The sequence below is a fragment of the Olea europaea genome, chromosome 3 (assembly GCF_002742605.1).
Source record: "Olea europaea var. sylvestris chromosome 3, O_europaea_v1, whole genome shotgun sequence".
Lineage (NCBI taxonomy): Eukaryota > Viridiplantae > Streptophyta > Magnoliopsida > Lamiales > Oleaceae > Olea > Olea europaea.
The window spans coordinates 20630639-20650710 of NC_036239.1; the positions used below are offsets into that span (position 1 = coordinate 20630639).

At 32.8% G+C, this 20072-nt stretch overlaps 1 protein-coding gene and 1 pseudogene across 1 annotated transcript; one reads left to right on the forward strand and one right to left on the reverse strand.

The window, feature by feature from the left end:
• The first annotated feature begins 3528 nt into the window (after window positions 1–3528).
• LOC111389480 lies at window positions 3529–14990 on the forward strand (annotated as a pseudogene).
• Window positions 14991–15307: 317 nt separating this feature from the next.
• Window positions 15308–19742, reverse strand: LOC111389490 (enoyl-[acyl-carrier-protein] reductase, mitochondrial). The gene is made up of 9 exons (XM_023014407.1): window positions 19369–19742; window positions 18936–19067; window positions 18536–18679; window positions 18358–18460; window positions 17560–17659; window positions 17282–17358; window positions 17122–17200; window positions 15891–16009; window positions 15308–15583 (listed from the first exon to the last, which is right to left on the reverse strand). Exons 1-9 carry the CDS (start codon window positions 19646–19648, stop codon window positions 15490–15492), a joined length of 1128 nt encoding a protein of 375 aa, XP_022870175.1. The 5' UTR covers window positions 19649–19742; the 3' UTR covers window positions 15308–15489.
• Window positions 19743–20072: the final 330 nt, after the last annotated feature.

The window sequence follows — 20072 nt, forward strand, 5'->3', positions numbered from 1 at the left end:
TTTTGTGTAATTACCCCAAATTATAAATGAAACAAATTATTGGGCTAAAAATTTGGATTTAGATATTGTTAATTTGTTTAGAAAAAATTAAAATTAAAATAATTTGATTTATTTATTATAAAAAAATTAAAAAGATTCGGTTCTTGATTTAGAAACGAGAATTGAACCGTATCCGTTGGTTCTTAATTTAGATACCCGTTCGGCTATTTAATTTAACAAGAACCGTCGTGTTCGGTTCGATTCGGTAGGTTCAACTTGAGAGATTTGCCCAACCCTAGTAAGAATGTTTGTATTTGAATGATTTCAAGAAGTTGGCATATGAAGTGGGAAAAATTGAATAGGGATATATTTATAAAGGAGCAAAACAAAATATTTTAAATTAGGAAACAAAACTATACATTTGAAACAAGAGAAAAAAGAAACACAGTCTATATAATTGGGACGGAGGAAATATCAATAAATATTTATAAAGGATCATAATAAAGCCTGTGTGTTTGAGCAAACATTCTAAAGAGCCAAAATATATACGAACTCTAAACAAAAGCCGGCGAACATTAAAAGTGCGAAGCCCCATGAGCGACATTGAACATAAAAGGCGAGCCACCATGCTTCGTTGAAAGCCTAAGGACTAAAATGGTGATAAAAAAAAAAAAAGTGAAAAGATAACATATTAGTTAGAAGTCAGCCAATTAATGACTGATTTTTTCCTTAGTTAAAAAGACTTAATTACCCTCAAAGCATCATTAAAAATCTTGAATACGAATAATTGGAAAACTAGAGAAACAAGCAAAATTTGAGGATTTTCCTCCCAAAATAATCATTTATCATTTATCTTCTTTTTTATCCCGTAATCATTATATCCAAATCTCTATCGCCATCTTTTTCTATTCGTTTTGAATAATTTATTGACCTTAACTTCTCTTTTACCGTTTTGCAATACTATGTGTCTTGTATACAAAAAATAAATTAAGTCCTTTAAGCAAATATTAATTTCTTTCAAACTCATTTCAATAACATTTTCCAACAAAATTTAGATAATCCACCTTTATACTCACTTAATAGAAAATCCAAACTAACTCATAAACCTAATATAAATGATTAGACTTGGAATTCAGTGACTATTTGTTATCAATAAATATTTGTAAAGGATCATAATCGAGCCTGTGTGTTTGAGCAAACATTCTAAAGAGCCAAAATATATACGAGCTTTGAACAAAAGCCGGTGAGCATTAAAGTGTGAAGCCTCATGAGAGACCTTGAACATAAAAGGCGAGCCACCATACTTATATTAAAAGCGTTAGGAATAAAATGGTGATAAAATGTGAAAAAAAAAAAAAAAGTTTAGTTAGAAGCCTACTAATCAATGGCCGCCATGTGTCATTAGTAAAAAAGACTTAATTACCCTCAAAGCATCATTAAAAATCTATAAATATGAATAATTAAAAAACCAGAGAAACATGCAAAGGGCCTGTTCGGTAGTTACCATGGTAATTGATTTTTTGACCGTTAGAAAGAGAAGTAGATCCCTAGAAAGAGACATGTATCCCACCTGTGAGTAAAGAAGTCAAAAATGACGACTAGAATAATAAAGTAAGGTTCAAAAATTTAATTTTTTTGGGTGAAAAATTGCTACCAAATGGAGGCAAAATTTGAGCATCTTCCTCCCAAATAATCATTTGTCTTCATCCTTCTGCTAGAGCATTGAATCAGGGAAGTTAAAAGGAGAAATCATTGACTAGATGAGAGTAATTAATTCATCATTATTTTATGATCAACAATCCCTAGGATTGCTTGAGCCTTTATCGATAGCACAATATAAGGGTGTTTGATACTCATTTTTATGGAAAAATGAATTTTAGAACAGTGTATTGATGAAGAATGTGTGGATAAAAAGTATAAAAAAAGTTTTTGATTTACGTATAATATTATTTTAATGAAAAATACGCTGTTAAAAAGAAGAAAGAGAAAAATATATTTTGATAAAAATGAGAATCAAATGGGATCTATGTCGTTAGCTTGCAAAACAAGAAGAAGAAAACCTTACTACCAACAAGTTACATTAAAGAAAGCAAGCAAACATAAACAAGCTTCTTTAAGCAAAATTAACTTCTTTTCAAACTCATTTTCAATACTACTTTGTGTTTTGTATACAAAAAATAAATTAAGTCCTTTAAGCAAATATTAATTTCTTTTCAAATTCATTTTCAATAACATTTTCCAATAAATTAAATTTACTTTAAGTCTAATTTTTGGTTACTTTTTAACCACACATTCTTTAAAATATATATATATTCTAAAAAATGAAGCCCAAACAAAATTCATTAAGATAAATCATTAAGAGCTTTTGACGATAAGAAGTAAAAATGCAATCAACTTAAATTCGATTAATTGGGGAAGTGGTAACAAAGAAAGCAAGCAATCACGTGGGCTATTTTAAAAGATTAAACCCCAACTTTAAGGGTCCTCCACCGCCCCTACCCTGGAGTATCGTGAGAGAGGTAAATCGTAGGTTATGCATTCAAGGGTATAGGATGGAACACTGCTTGTACACTTGCACTTACCCAAGAGCCAAATCCATATTTCAGGATTCGAACCCTTGAAAGAAGAAAGAAGAAAGAAGAAAGTTTGGTCGATAAGATAGATAGAAATAATGAATCCCTCATACTACATATTCAAAGTATGAAATACTTTGGGAAATAATCATCATCCAAGGGAAAACAAATTATAAGATTTAAAATATTCTTCTATAATTAATTTGTTTAAATTTTTTTCCTCCTAAACCCTACTAGATTAATTTTCGTGCTCCACCCCCAATTGGTTGCTGTCTTGTTTGGCAATAACCTGCTGCCTTTTTAATTAAAAAAAAATCTAAAATCAAACAAAATTTGAGCCGGCCTGACTTGGCTCGGAAAGGCCCAAGTCTAAAGTTCGGGTTGAGCCCTATGATGCTCGAACTCAGGTACGGGTATTGGGTACGGGTACATATCTAAGTATCGGATCTTTTATTTTTTAAAATTTAGGATACGGGGATATGGTTAAAAAGAATCCAAATTTCGGACACGAGTACGTGAGTACGTCTTTCAAGCTTCATTTTTTTTTATTAACCCAAGATATCATTTTTAATAGATCAAAATCAATAGTTCACAAAAAAGAAAATGAGTATTAAATAAGATGTTAAGACTAATAAAATATAATTTTGGAGTTTAGTTTTCAATTATAGGAAACGGGAAATAAAAGGAAAAGAAAAAAGAAGTAAAAAATGGCGAAGTGTCCGGTTAAAATTTGGAAGATTATCTCATACCCATACTCATACCCATGTCGTGTCGAGGTACTTCAACCATTTCGAAGAGTCCAAGCATCAAAGGTTGAGCCTAATCTTCTTTTGTCGAGCTTTTGCTCGGTTCCACTCGAGACCCAAAAATAGCTTGAATATTTTATTGGAGTCGAGCCCGAGACATCCCAAGGTTTGGTCGGGGGGCCTGACAAGGCCCTGTTTTTGTAGCAAGCGCCAATAATTATGTAGAATCAACAGAAGAGAGTAAGTTCCAAAGATGAAACTTGTTCAAATCTTGAGAAAAGCCACTGAATGTCGCAAATCTGCATCAATTTCTCACAATCATATCTTCTCCTCGCATCGAATCCATTCCTTGGCTTCTCATTCGTACCTCATCTTCCTTCCTTCACATTTTCATTATGTAAACGTGTTTGATAATTGATATTGAGCTGTTGATTCTGTACTATTTTGATTTCATAGGGCAACATTCGGCATTGCTTTCGACATCGATGGCGTCATTCTCCGTGGTAATATTCCCATCGGCGGTTCTTCACGAGCTCTCAAAAGACTCTACGATGACTCCGGTACTAAAAAACTCATCTAATTATAATTCGATTCGTTTTCATTTCCTTGATTTTAGCTCGGATGTAGCGATAAAAACATGCTTTTGTTTTTTTTTTTTAATTATTATTATTTTTTATATCAAATTTGATAATTGAAGGAAAACAGGGAAATGGATCCTGCACATTTATATTGTCTGCTGCATATGCAAGTTGTTGTTTGTTGCACTTTTTAGAGTCGAATTCATTCTGTAATTTCTTTCATGATGTTTGGTAGTATGTATGTACTGATTAGACTTTGGAGGTCTATATGCGCTTCCTTTGGATATATATATTTCCTTCCTTTAACTCGATTTGTTCCTGTGAGCAGGTAATTTGAGAGTTCCCTATGTTTTCTTGACAAACGGTATGTCGTTAGCGGAATCCATTTCGTTCTGGTTAAAACATCAATATTTAAATCAATGCAAATGTTTTGTTTCTTTTCAGGTTATTAATTCCATTGATGTATTTTATTGCATTCTAATCTATTATTCATGCTATCATGCTTCTTTGTCACCGTTACCTCCCCAGACCATATAGAGTTTTGGATCATAACCAGTAAAAGCTTTCTGATGTCATCCACGTATATGTGAAGTTGCTACTTTTACTACTCTGCTACAATTTGGGGGTTAACCAAACAGGTTCATTACTTGAGTTTTAAACTAAAATTTGGATCCAATTTAGATTAGTAATCAGTTTTATTTCGTTTTATCTTTTTCCCACCTTCAAAAGAATGATTTCCCCTGTCGTTCAAATTTTCTGAAAGTTCCTTGGACATTCTGTTCATCCGATCACCAGGCATGCTTCAACATCTAAGCTTTCGCTAGAAAAAACAAAAATTTTCTTATGGAGAAAGAGTTGGTAGGGCAGAAAGGATTTGCGCTATTGACCTTGAATTGGGAATGATTAGTTGTTTTTTTTAACTTGTGTCCTCCTTAACAAATACTTTATTGTGCGCATTGAAGTTTTTAAGAAATTTTGTTGTGGCTAAGCTAGATTTTTAATCGTTTTCAATTGATAATATCATGTATATATTTTTGGTTTGATGGTTTAATGACTTCCACTAATTTTCTTGTGTATTATGTTTGAAATCTGAATATGAATTTTTATCTTCCACTGGTAGGGTAAATTTTCAGTTTTGGGGTCTTTTTATCTTGGTCACTTTCTGATGATGGAGTTTTTAGTAAAAGACTTCTGTCTAGGTCAATTTCACGTTTCATTTTTCCAGTGGTAGTTTCATGGTTGTAGCTCTGCAGTTGCATCAAATTATGGAAAATCGTAAGGAAATGTTTGAAAGCCATGTTAATTTTTTCTGATCTCTATGCCCCTAAAAAGATGCTTTCAGCAAAAGAACTTAATTGAATCCTTGCTAGCAATTTTCATTTTATGACTTCTGCCTTGATCCATGGACTTGCATTACATAAGTACATGCAAACATTATACTCATCTGCTACTAAGACAGCATATTTATGGCATACTAACAGGAGGTGGCGTCCCTGAATCTAAAAGAGCAGCTGAGTTGACCAAATTACTGGATGTCAATATTTTAGCCTCGCAGGTTTTACTGCACAATACTCTGACTTCCATGTTTTGTGTCATTGTCTATCTCAAACTTGTCAATTTTGTATAATCCGTGTCTATTTGTGTTTGCCTCTAATTCTGAAGTGCATGGTCTTTTTGGTGTTAACTCCTGGCTTACTGAGTTACAGGTCATACAGGGTCATTCACCTTTCAAACAGCTGGTACAGAGGTACGGTTTTGATTTGAATTGCGCTTATGGCTGGCAGTTAAATTAATTATACTCATTTCGTGTGACTGAGGAAAATAATCAATCCAGTGATGGGGTTGTGTTGGCTAGAAGAAACTTTGGTGTTGGATAAAATCATAACTGGACCCCCAAATGGTATACCGATAAAGATGAAAGACCGAAATGTATTTGCTGAGATATTAAGTTCTCATGTATTGAATAGGTGTGTTAATTTTGGGGTCTAGGTTTCCCCTACAAATTCAGATGTACGAATTTAATGAATCTTTTTTAGTTGGGACCAATTTTTCTCATTTTCTGTAGATTTTGGAGATGAGGGATGCATGATGCTCATCAAAAATTTTGGTGCACGCAATAGTGAAGCTTAAGTTCTGGTGTTCAGTTTGCTCTGATTTTCCTTTTAATTTCCAATTTGAAATACTGCTTCTCCTGAAATTCAGTATTAGAGGAACAATGTGTTCTGTATTTGCGAAAGTTATTGATGGCTTCTGAACCTTTGAGAGTTTTTGACTACTTATAGAAGTCAACTCCCACGACTGACCCTTTCATTAGGTTAGAAGGTAGTACTTTTCAAATTCCTTGATGTACAAGATATGTTTTTGATATAATATCTGCCCTTCAAATGTCAGATTACAGAATAAATTTGCTTATATATGAAATTTATATCCACCCTCGTCCAAATTAGTAACTTTATTTAGTTTTAATAATTCGTTATTATTTTTGCTTCTGCCTGCTGGATTTGTTTCTATATTTGAACTTTAAGAACGCTCCTTAGAAGTTTTAATAATTCGTTATTATTTTTGCTCCCGCCTGCTGGATTTGTTCTATATTTGAACTTTAAGTACGCTCCTTGGAAATTTTGACGACTTACTAATCTTTTTTATAGAACGTTAAAATGCTGGATCACCATTAGGTGTTTTCTTAGGTTGAGCAATAATTCCTACTTCCACAAGAATTTAAATTCTCAAAAGTGTAACGTTGTATTCAACTTGCATATGGTGGGTGTTATTTCTTTATCCCTAACATAGTTACAATGTGGTATTCTCAGCCAAAGCTACATTTAGCAAGACAATTTTAAGCCATTTCAACACCTTGACCTTGGTGAACACTCATGATATAATGCACGTGTACCAAGGGAGGCCAATTATGAGAAATGCGTACCAGTATTTATACCTTTATATAATATAAGAAGAGATTTTCTTAAAAGATAGCAAAAATTGAAATGAGAAAGAGTCAAGGAACTTGAATGAATTTTATTTAAGGGGACAAGGAAGAATTTCAATTGAGCACGTCTTTATCAACTTCAATCCTTTTGCCTTGCAGATTTGAGAATGAGCTCGTCGTTGCGGTTGGAAAAGGAGAACCTGCGACTGTGATGTCTGAATATGGATTTAAGTATGGTTTTGGATTCAAAGTCCCTTTCATCAGTTTTTGGCATTGTTTTTTCAAACGGAGCCCAATTTCTTCTCATCCATGTCTTAAATTTCAGAAACGTTCTATCAGTGGAGGAATATGCTTCGTATTTCGAGAATATTGATCCCTTGGCGCAATACAAAAACTGGACACGGAAACTGACTGGAAATCACAATGGCCCTTCTAGAGAAAAGGCCACGATAAATGATCCTTGTTCACAAAGAGTGAAGGCTGTCTTTATTGTTAGTGATTCTGTCGACTGGAGCAGGGACGTCCAGGTTTTTATCTATCATAATGCCCTTGTTCTGATTTGGATTTCTGGTTCACAATGTTTCCTTTCGCTTTAGATTGAATGATCTATAGATGAATATTCGAGCTAAGAAGTGATACCACTAGTTTAAAGTGCTAATGTTTATTTGGAGGCACCAAGTATCATTGGCCCTTCCACCACTGGACTCTCCATCTTGTATGTCGTCATAGAGTTATAGGCTATGCTTTCATAGTTATTTTGTTCTCTTCTTACGCTAAAACCCCTGGTTAAAGAAAAGAGACTCCTCGAATCAAACAAAATATTCAAGAAATGCATCAGCATAATCTAGCTTAGTGATTCGGATCCCAAAAACCCATGACTTCAAAGGCCAGTTATTGTTTTTTAAACTGAAATTTTCTTAGTAAATATTGTAACCGCCATTAAAAAGTAGGAAAAGAAGCAAAAACATATTTGTACTTGGTGATCCAAGGAACTGAAATCTGATGGATAAAGGACTAAACGCAAACTCACTGAGTGTTCTGAATAATATTTCTTTAACTATGATAAGGAAACAATGCAGAATGATAACTTTGAAGTATGTATTGTGGAAGAGAAAAGAAATAGGAATTAAAAATTTGTAGTGACCAGTCAAATCAATTTATCTTATCACAATTACCTACATCTCAATGAGGACTGATGGAACTCCCTCTCCTAAGATTGATATAATATAAATAAATAAACACACACACACACACACATATGTATACACATATATATGTGTATGTACATACATACATATGTTCCTAGCAATAAATATTTAGTAGACTTTTCAATTTCAAGAAAAAGTCTTTCAAAAATTTACACAAGTTTTGAATAATAAATTTTTCCTAGCAATAAATATTTTTTAGACTTTTCTTCCTATCAATAAATTTGGCAATAAAAAGTCTACTATACTAACTACCAATTTCAAGAAAGTCTACTAGTAATTAATTTTTTGAAGACAAGGTCTTTCAAAAGATTTTTAATACGTTTGAAAAGTTTGAAATTTTATTTTACACCAATTTATATTATCTTAGCTACTAAAGTTCAATTGCTAAAAATGTCGAACTAGTTCTACTGGAATTTCTTTTATTATTTTCTCTTATAATATTTGCTCATTGTGTCTTTTTTTACAATTTTTAATATCTTTTATCAAGAAACTCTGACATTGAGAGATAGAGAGCTAAGTGATTTGCTTCTTGATCTGTAAAGAGGAGTCACCTCAATTTATATCTAGAGCGGATAAAATATGGCTTCCTACGACTAATCTTCATATTTCTCTATTTTCTAAACAAGTATTAACATATTCATTAAAACTTTCTAATGAACAAGTAAGGCAGTGTAATTTAAAGGCATAAAATATTAGAACTTTAAAATGATATGTTTGTAATGGCCTTTGAGTACTTTACCATTCAGCGAATTAATTTCTTTAGACCTCCTTTTTTTTTATCTTTCTTAACTTTTTTCTTGACCTTTTAAAGAAGGCTTAAGACTGTAGTCAAAAGGATTTTCATCATGTTTAAAAAGGCTTTAACAAACACAAATTAGCCAACTTAACTCAGAGGATTATTTTATCTTTTGGCCATGGAATCCAGAATAAAGAAGCTGAGAGCATAAAAATTATATTTTTGAAACAGAAATAAAATATTATAAAATATTATTTGTAAATAAATTAATTACTTACTTGGTGTTTCTCCTTTTAGGCCTTGCCCAAAAAAACAACTAAAGTAAACAAAAATTATAAACAAGAGACAATATGAAAAGAACTTACTTTAATTCCGAAACCTTTGAATTTACAAAGATGGCAGAGAGATTTCTGAGTATAAGTGTGATAGTGTGCTTTGTGTTTTTTTTCGATGTTTTTTCTTTCGTGAAAGATGTAGGTATTTATAGACGTTGGTACATCATGTCTATTTTGTTGTCTTTTCCTAAGCTTTTATATTTTTTATCAGTTCATTCAAAGTCTCTTGTAGGGAGAAAATGATATTTACTTCCTATATCTATTCTGTATTCATGGATTCTTTTCTTTTTCCAAATTCTTGATCTGTTTCCATTTTAGCTCTCTTGCTAGTTTCTTCTATTTTGGTTTTTATGTCTACTTGATCTTTTTCTATTAACATTTTAGTTTATATTTCTTTAGCTTTTCTAAGATTTCTATAGTATTCCATATATAAATATCAAAATTCTTTTTCACGGTCCTCGCTTTCATCTTCTTCACTATCTTCATCTAAAGCATTAATTTCGTTTTCACTTTCGTAGTCCTCTATTTCAAAATATCCACATTCTCTTTCACTTTCTTCCTCATTATGCTGTGTCTGTTTTGTTTGATAATTATAATTTCCAAATCTAATACTTCAAGTTCCATTACTATTTTTGTACATAGTATTATTTTCTGGTACTAATATTGGTTTTTGTAGAAGATTTCCTAAGTTCCAATTTAATCCTGCATATGTTTCCGAAGAGAATTTCTTTGTTGGGATAGCCTTTATACCTTTTTGTCTTAATAATGTAATTATTTGATTATTTTCTAATTTATAATTAGTAGTACTATTTTCAGTAAGTCTTCCCATAAATCCTGTGCAAATTAATAAATTATTTTTATCTATTTTCATTTGATATCATTTGCTTTTTGTTCCTATTTTAATATCTTTATAGAAATTCTTTATTTTAACTAAATAGTCTGGTGTAAAATATATTATTCCGCTTTTATTATTCATATGTAATTCTATACTTCCTAATAATCCTTGTTTTATATCTGTGAATCTGCTTTCATATGAACATACTAATACTTTAGCTCCTAAATTTTCGCAAGCCCTTTTACTCTTATTATTATTAATCCTAAATGAGTCTGTTGAAGATTTTTATTAACAATTTTTTTATAAGATTCTTTTTCTATTAAATCTAGAGATATAAATTGATTTTTATGTGTACACGAAACATATCTTTCTCCATAATGCTGATATATTAAAGATTTGCCAAATAAATTTCCTTTTTTATATATGTCTAAAACTTTTATTAATTTTAGTTTATTTTGTCAAAATATTTTTATTTGTTCTTCTATATCTTTTAGAGATTCTAGTCTTATTTCGGATTCTGTTTTTCTACTTAATGTTTTTAATAAAGGATTACCTACTAATTTACTATTACTGGCTACGATTTGTTTTTCTTTATCCATTATGTATAGATCCACTTAATTTTCTTAAATCTACTAGGTTCTTTAGTTTTACCTAAATCTAATTTTTCTAGTTTATTTATTATATTAACTAAATCTTGTTTATTATCTATCGACTTTTCTTTTTCTAATGCTTTAACTATACTTTCCAATTTTTCAAAGTTAGGACTAGATTCTGTTTCTCCTATATTATTAGATTTTCTTTTTAGTATTTCGGTATTTTGATTTTTAATATATTCTAGATTAGTTTCTAAAATCTTGATATTTTTATTGATATTTTCTAATAAAGTTTCTACTCTTTTATTTGAATTGTTCCTTTCTAATTTTTCTCCTAAATTTACAAGAAAGTCTACAATATTATTTAACTTTTTATCTTTAATATTCGGGTGGCAAGATTTAATAGAGATTTAACAGAAAAATAGTAATAAAAAAGTCTTTGTAGTAATAAAAAGTCTCAAGTCTTATTTATGATTTGAAAATAGTAAGAAAAAGTCTTTGTAGTAAGAAAAATACGTGTGAATTAAACATGTAGAAAGTGATGGAAAGTGACAAATCTTGCCAATTAATTATATAAAAGTCTTCAAATTATGCAACCTAAATAGAGTCTTCTAACTAGTTCTGAAATGTCTATTAAGATAAAAAAAAAATCTTAAAAGAAAATTTTTTCTCTTAGAAAGAAAATTTATCTTTATTTTTTCTCATAATTTTTATGTATTTTTGCCTTTTCTTATAATTTTCAGGATCTTTTATCAATAAACTCTGACACTGAGAGATAGAAAACTTAGTGATTTGCTTCTTGATGTGTAAAGAAGATTATAGAACCTTTTATTGTGCAAATCTGATTGTTGTTAATAGCTATCAAAGCTACTTCGTCTATTTGATGAAGAAATATTTACAATCCAAAAAGAGGGAAAAAAAAGTTTTTATTTAAAGAAATGTGTTGAGAAAGGACAGATGTATAGAAATGATAGTGCTTTTTCAACTCTCTCAAAATGGAATCTAATCCAAACATTTATGCCATGGTTCCTTACTTCGACAGGGTACAAATATTTAAATTTGATATTTCTAGATACTCCGTAACGGTTGGACGATAGTAAAAGGTCATAGCAAATCCTGTAGCTACTTTTATTATAAAACAAGTAAGCATAATTCCCCCTAAACAATAAAATATATTCACATGGGGAGGAACGTATTTACCAAGTTCATGGATGAAAGTTAAGAAATCAACAATTTCGATTGATAATGGTTTTTTATCAAATCGATCAACCAATTGGGAGAGAATCAATAGATTCCTTTTCGGGAGCGATTCATCCTTCTCGAATGTAGCATACGACTCTTCGTTGTACTACGTTCTCTAAGTGTGCTTGTTCTCCCCTTCTTCCCTACCCTACGAGTCTTTGTGAAATAAATCCAATAAGAAAAAAAAGGAAGGCGTTAAGAGGCTCTTCTGGCCCAACCTTAGACACTCTAAGATCCTTTTTCAAACTTGCTCCCATTTTGAGTCAAGAGATATATAAATAGGCACATCCCATTGCACTAATCGGGGGCGTTCGTATTGACTAGGGGGGTCGAAGATCAAGAAGTGAGTTATTAGACTAGGCATAATAAAAGTTTCTATACTCCTCTTTACAGATCAAGAAGCGAATTACTGAGCTTTCTATCTATCAGTGTCTAAGTTTTTTTATAAAAGATCCTAAAAACTATAAGAAAAGGCAAAAAAAAAATAAAAATTATAGGAGAAAATAAAGATAAAAATAGTAAGATTCCCTTTCTAAGAGAAAAAATTTTCTTCTTAAGATTTTTTATCTTAATAGACTTTTTGGAATTAGTTAGAAGACTTTCTAGTTAGATTGCGTAATTTGAAGACATTTGTATAATTAATTGGTAAGATTTGTCACTTTCCATCACTTTCTATGTGTTTAATTGCACGTATTTTTCTTACTATAAAGACTTCTTCTTACCATATATATGACTTGGACTTTTTGATAGTGCAAAGACTTTTCTATTACTGTATATATGTATATATGTATATACATACATGTACATGTACATTTATGTATGTAGATACACACACACACACACACACACACACACACATATATATATATTCTTCAAGAGTTTAAAATATGACATAGTAAAATGACTTCCTCTTTTGAAGTTGACATTATGCTTGCTATATGTTACGTTACAGTATATTTAAATGTCTCAAATAGATTGGCGTAGTAAGTCTCACGATTTATGTAAATGAGGATTCTAAAGCTTCTGCCTGGGATAATTATCTTGTATAATTTCTTTTCGAAGGAGGTGGTGAATCCATCTTATATTTTCTTTCTTCCCCCTTTGCCACATTAACCATATTTAGAAAGAGTATGTGAGTTCCATGCTTTTTTATTGGGTCTAGGATTTCATTATATAACATTTAAGCTCTAAACTAGAAGCGCGCACACACATCAACTATAGGTTTTATGCGACATTCTAAGTACTGGAGGTCTTCCTGGAAGAGAAATTGCGAGCCAACCACCTCTATATTTTGCAAATGATGATCTTTCATACCAGGTTTGTGATGCTATTTATGTTTGCTGCTCATATTTTGACTTTAATGATTTTTCCTATGTGTACTTTTGACTGTCACTGATGAATTGCCATCAAAGATAGGGTCTATTTCCTACAGAACGTCTTGGCATGGGTGCTTTCAGGATAGCCTTAGAATCTATCTTTAACAGGTAACGCTTGTAGAGTATGTGTGAAGCACAGTGAAATGTTATAGCTCCGTTATTTCTAATTTAAATATAGCTCCCCTATAGGTTCTCTGTCTTCCTCAAAAAATATTGTTTACCCACTAAGCTGCGACGTTTGCGCGACATTATTATATATTTCAACTCATGGTTTAGGATTTTCTAAGCTATGATGAAAGAAGAATATATTTTTTACGGTATGAACGGTTCAATATACTTTTGATGTAATAATATGTAATCCTTTCTACAGAATCTACCCTAATGTTCTGAAGTACACATCTTACGGAAAACCCAATCCTTCTGCATTCAGAACTGCTGATCAGAACTGCTGAAAATGTACTGATGCAAGTCGTGCCTCATGGCAGTCATCCTGAGGATGGAAGACAGCGTACTTTCAAGACCCTGTACATGATAGGTGATAATCCTTCAGTTGACATTAGAGGAGCTCGAGAGGTTTGTTCCCAATTAATGATTTATTCTCAGTTTTATCACCACACGAAGATAACACTATTAATTACTATTATAAATAATTATAAAAAGTTTTAACATGTATAAAACTGGTGACATTCATTTAATATGTACCTGCAGGCAGGATCTCCTTGGTTTTCAATCTTGACAAGGACTGGGGTGTTCAAAGGGGAGAAAAATGACGCCAACCATCCAGCGGATCTGGTAGGTTATTTCTTTCAGGCATAATGCGTTGTGTTTTATGTAAATGGGCATTAATCTAGTCTATGTAGTAATTTTTTTGTTCCCTATACCTTAATGGAGTTTGCTAAAATGCATTGATAATAAAACATTTATGCGGAGAATGTTGTAAATATGTTCTTAGAGTATCTCTAATCGTGGTGTAAAAATTTAAATCTCTGAAGTGGTCGAACCTCTCTAATGAAGAGATGCAAAGTAAATGCAAATTGCATTTTTTGGCAAAAAATGTTAAAAAAAAATAAAAAAATGATGTAAACTGCCAAAAAATGTTAAAAAAAAAATAAAAAAAATGATGTAAACTTGTTCGGATGGGATGTAAAAGTAATTTTGGAGATTTCAATTTACTCCAAATTTTACGCTACCATTGGAGATACTCATAGTTTGGAAATGACAAATAAAGTAAAAATGTCACAATTGGGCTTCTGCAGGTTGTTGACAATGTAGAACAGGCAGTGGATTACATTTTGAGAAAGGAAGGCATCTCATCATGAATTTGATCATTAGCCAAAAATTTGTTCCAAGGATTTCTATTATGCAATCCGCTGACATTCAAGCATTTGAGCATTTGCTTGCGAATAGAATCTCAAGATTCCACACCGTTTGTTAGTATGCCCTTTTCTGATGTTTTCTTACGTATTGGAGAAAATAGAGGGTTATGTTTCATACGCAGTCCAATCCGCAAGGTACCGCACTCAATCAACCTTACCAAATGTTTGAGTGATACTGTTGCTAATTCTGTATATCCTTTGAGCTGATTGATTTTTTAAGAGCTTGACAAGTCATACTTAAATCATATCATTACAGAATGAAAAGGGCCTCTTCCATGCAATTTTTTTGGCTCTGGGGAATCAGATGGATCATGTTACTCCAAATATGTAATGATTTGGGCCCCAAAATCCAAATGTAATTTTTGTAATTTTTTTTTTCACTCTAGGTATGCAGATTTCATATGTAACGTTTACCTGGAACCAAAAGGACTGAAAATTTAGGGAATTCCAGTTTTATGTACAAAGTGGCCATGATTAAGAACAAGAAATTATTATTTGCAGTAAATTTTAAGTCTTTTACATGATTTTTCTCCCCATTCGTTTCATCAATACAACCGTAACCCAATTAAATGCCAACTGGATTTTCAACAACTTAGAAATGGCCCGAATGCAGCTAATAACTCTATACCCAAACAAGCCATTTAACAGAGGAAAATGAGGTTTGCATATACTTCTTTTATTGGAGAATCTTCATTATTTGTGTCATAAAAAAGGTTCAATTACAGCATTCAAACGGATTAGCAGCAGTAGCTCAGAAAAGTTCCACCTCCTTTTTTTTTTCCCGTTCATTTTACAAGTTTCAAATGGGAGAAGACATCCTTTCTTGAGTCCAAAAAGAAACAAAAAAGGAAGGTGCAATTCTTCCATAAAACTTGTTCAAGTCTCAGGAGACAAAATGTAGAACATTCTCTATACTGAATATAGTAGCCGATGCAAAGTACCGTAAATATCATACAAGAGTCGAGATGTCATGAGTCATCGCCAAGTCAAAATTTGATTATTTGTTTTGGTTGAGTCCCTAGCTTACCAAGGGCCTTGTCCAAGGCAGACTGAAATTGGTTAAATGGCACAAGCTCCATCCTGCCAAAGCGCAACAGTGTGGATACTTAAATTTAACAGTAACAGAAAACTTGCTGACTGTATTGACAACCATAAATGTTTATTTTTATAATATTGGTGGAAAAGTTTTCTTGGCACATTTTGAAAATCTACAGTAAATGAAAGAATGGGGCACGAATTGCCGACTTCATAGCTCATCTCCAAAGGGAGGGCATAAACAACGAACTACCAGATAGATTTATAATAATTTATTTGCATTAAAGAACCTTCGAAGAGTGGTAGCATTACGTGCATTAACTTTTCATTTTGGAAGAGGGAGAAAACGTACTCATATGTCAATTTACCCTCACGAACTAGGCTCAAAAGGTAATCAATCATAACCCTGGACTCTTTTGCCTTGTCGGAACTCAACCATTTCTGTAACCAAAATCCCCTCAAGGAAAGGTCCTGCAAAAATTAATATTCAGAAAATATCTACACATGTGAGATACAATGAATAGAGAGGGTTGCCAGCGAACCAAGACAAGCCAAGAACAGTTCACAGTGGTTTGGTTAAAATTGTAGCGAGCTCAAGCTTGGTTCAGACACACGTAGCGCTTGGCTCAATCATTAAACAAGCATAATAATTTGTGGACGATGTGTCAGATAAATGGTTTGGATGAGTTCTGCAATAACTAAACACCAAGCTGCTTATGAACAGCTTGGTTTATGCAGTCTAGATCAGTTTTTTTGAGCTTCGAATGTATGAACTTGTACCAATCAGAAAAAAACATGGACGGTTGACAAAGCATAAATGTCAGTTACGTTCTCAAAATTAAAGAATGTTTTTGTTTCTCCCATAAAAATTAAGCCCCTGTTTGGCTTCCATTTCTTAAAACTCTCTTTTTTCTTGTTTTTTTCCAAACTCATTTTCAATTACACATTTTATAAGACCTACAAGTTCTATCAACTTTTCTATCACACATTTCATCAACTTTTATCAAAATCAACAAAAAATCTAATTTTCTATCAAAACGAAACAGGGGCTAAATATCTGTAATCACCAGCACGAGAAGTTGGGGATAGTTAGAAACAGGTTTTCTAAGAACAATTCTCAAATGTCTAAAGTAGTAAACTCTAGATCGTATCACTATCTCTATCTGACAATACTACAGAAGTATGGAACCTTCAATGCTCTCGCAGAAATGGATATCACAAACAACACTGCCGCGTGGCCTGCTACGATTATTGGTAAGTGCAAAATTTGGACAATCCTACTATATGCAAAAACAATGTTATCTTGAAAACTGAGTGCCGAAACAACTGTGTCAATCCATACATAAGAAACTAGATCACATCACTCTCTCAAGTATGGAGCCTTTGATCCTCTCATAGAAATGGATATCAAAAACAACAGTGCCCATGGCCTGCCATGATTATTGGGGTACAGCAAAATTTGGACAATCCTACTATACGCAAAAAGATGCCTTCACATACCCATAGTAACCAAATATGTATCTTCTTCGAAGCTAATACTTCAGCAGAAGGAGAAAAACGAAGCGGGAATCTTCAAGGCTTACCTTAAATATGAAAGATGAAGTTGAGACAGTTATAGGTTTCTTTGACATTCCCCCATATGTAACCATAATTCCACTCTGCCTGAGAACGAAGCACGTAAGGCTCTCCGAGGGAAATAATCAAAACGAAAAATTTTTAGAAGTTACAAACTTCAAATCTTACTTTAGGAATTTAAGAACCAATGAAGCTGCATTTCCACCAACACAGTTAAATCCCAGAGCCGGTTCAGGTATATCAGCCTATAGAAGGTATAAAATGTGACTGAGAAAATTATCAGTGAGAAAAAACATAAAACTGGAAAATATTGGAAAGGTGCGTATTTCAATGCCCAGATGAAGAGAAGACTGCCCACATCCAAAAAAAAAAAGGGAACTATGAAGCCGCAGAAGGGAATACCTCCTAATTCATTCACTAATAAATAATGAGTCAAAACATAATACCAGAAGACTTTTAACATTTTTCACTTCCAGTTGGCTCTCTGTAAACACTTGATCAGCACCAAGATTTTTGAGCTTTTCTTTTGCTTCATCTGATCCTGCCCTGTGACAGTAGGAATTCACATTTGAGAGAAATCTCGGGAGGATACATTTAGAAATTGATTCAAATTGAATACATATTAAGAAAATTAAGGACGTGTTAAATTTAATATGATTTTAAATTAATATACTTTGAAAATGGGAAGCAGACCTCCCACCCTTTGACAGTAGGAATTCACATTTGAGACAAATCTCGGGAGGATACATTTAGAAATTGATTCAAATTGAATACATATTACGAAAATGAAGGACGTGTTAAATTTAATATGATTTTAAATAAATGTACTTTGAAAATGGGAAGCAGACCTCCCACAGAATCTTCAGTCACATTATACATGGAAAATTCATAATAATGTAAATAAAGCATACTATATAATCAAATATTCTGCATCGAGAAAATTTATTAGCGGATTCCATCATTTTCAAGCCAAGGGATGCAGGCAACTTCTCTTTTTTCTGGATAAAACAAGCTGATGCTTTATTTAGAAATCTTATGACTGCATTAACAAAGTATCATATATATGGAAGTCGTCAGTTTTCTAACACTAAAAGCACTGAGAGCAGAAAAAAAATTTAAATCCAAAAGCGGGGGGGAAAATTAGATGTCTACATTTTGATATTCTGATACAATTAATAAGGTTACGCAATCACAAGCATTTAATAAAAATATCTCACTATATTTGGGGCTAATCCAGACGGCACCTGTCCCTGATAATGTTAATGCTACGGATGCCTCGATCCCGAGCCAGCTGAATTAAACATTGCCCCACAATGCTAGTAGCACCGTTCTGAACAATAGTATCTCCTGTTTGGATGCTTCATAATAAGGGAGATGCAGCTAAAAGAATTAGAAAACATTAATCAGATAGACACGGCGCACCTGATTTTACATCCACAAAGTCTTCAAGCATCCTCAGGCCAGTCAAAGGATTTACAGCAATGGACGCAGCATACTCTATAGGTGTACTTTTCTCAATTTTGTGCCACACATTTTGATCTCTGACAATGTATGTCTGCCATGTGCCTGACAGGAAGAGGTGTCAAACTCAATTTTAGATCACAGAAACCACACAAGGGTGTTGTGACAACCATTTTGAAGTCATTAACAGTGGATTAAATAGAACTAAAATCCTCTAACTCCTAATGATAATAACCGGCAGAATACAGGCACATCTCTCATAAACTATAGGGTTCAGAAATGGAGAGCCACAATCCTGTATCTCCTTTTTTGGTCACTGAAGTATATTCAATTAAAATTGAACAGCGAAAATGCAGCATACCTGAAGAAGGTGGAGAGGGGATGACCCAATCACCAGGGCTAAGTCCCTTAACAGCAGAGCCTACGGAATGTACCTCTCCTACCCCCTCATAGCCACCAACGGCTGGCACCGGCGGCCTCACCGGATATACTCCTATACCATAGAAGACCTTTCTTCAATACTTCCCCAGTATACACATTTAAAGAAAATACTAAATAGTACAATTAAAAAAACCCCTTGCACAAGAAAAATGTAATAAGATCAAGCAATTTCATTTGCTGTTGCATCCACTCTTATTCTAAAAGCACAAATACCACTTCGATCATCACTGGCAGCTTGGTGCACTCAAGCAATGTACAGATTACAATAAGAAAATTAAGATAATCAACTAGTTATAAGAAAAAAAGAAGAATGAAATCAGAAATTCCTCTTAAAATATTGAAGTAGAAGGGACCTTGGATTCTGTTGATATCTGAGGGGTTGATAGGAGCGGCGAGCATTCTGACGCAGATGTCATCGTCCTTTATCTGTACAGGAGGGAGTTCTTTCACTTTGCAGACGGTATCCGGAGGGCCATGCTCGTCGTAGACGACGGCCGTGGACGGAGGAGACATGACTGAGGAAAATGCTCGCACGGCGGTGTTTGGTGGGCGGAGCAGCGCCCACGGCGGAGGCAACCACCTACCGTGGCGGGTGAGCGGCGCTTTCAAGGCAACCAGCCTCACTGTCGCCATTCTACTATTGGAATTTGATATCGTCTGGAAACTGCGTTAATTGGGCGTTGCTGTTCTTCCTTCAAACGACGACGTTGTCTTTGCGGTGGCCATTTTTTGACAGCATGTTTGAGCCCCTTTTTTGGAAAAAAAAAAAAAAAAAAAAAAAAAAAAAAAAAAAAAAAAAAACTTTTTTGAAAAAAAAAAAAAAAGAAAGAAAGAAAAAAAAAAAAAAACCATTGTATAATAATAATTTGATGGATAATACGTGATTAAAAAATAAAAATAAAAAAAAATTTGGATTTATATATAATATTACTTTAAAATGAAAGTATAATTAAAAAAAAAAGATAAAAAAATGTATTTTGAAAATAATGAGAATCAAACAAAAACCCATTGATAATCACTCTCTTGCCCAAAGGATTAAGTTGTTTACAGGTGTTGC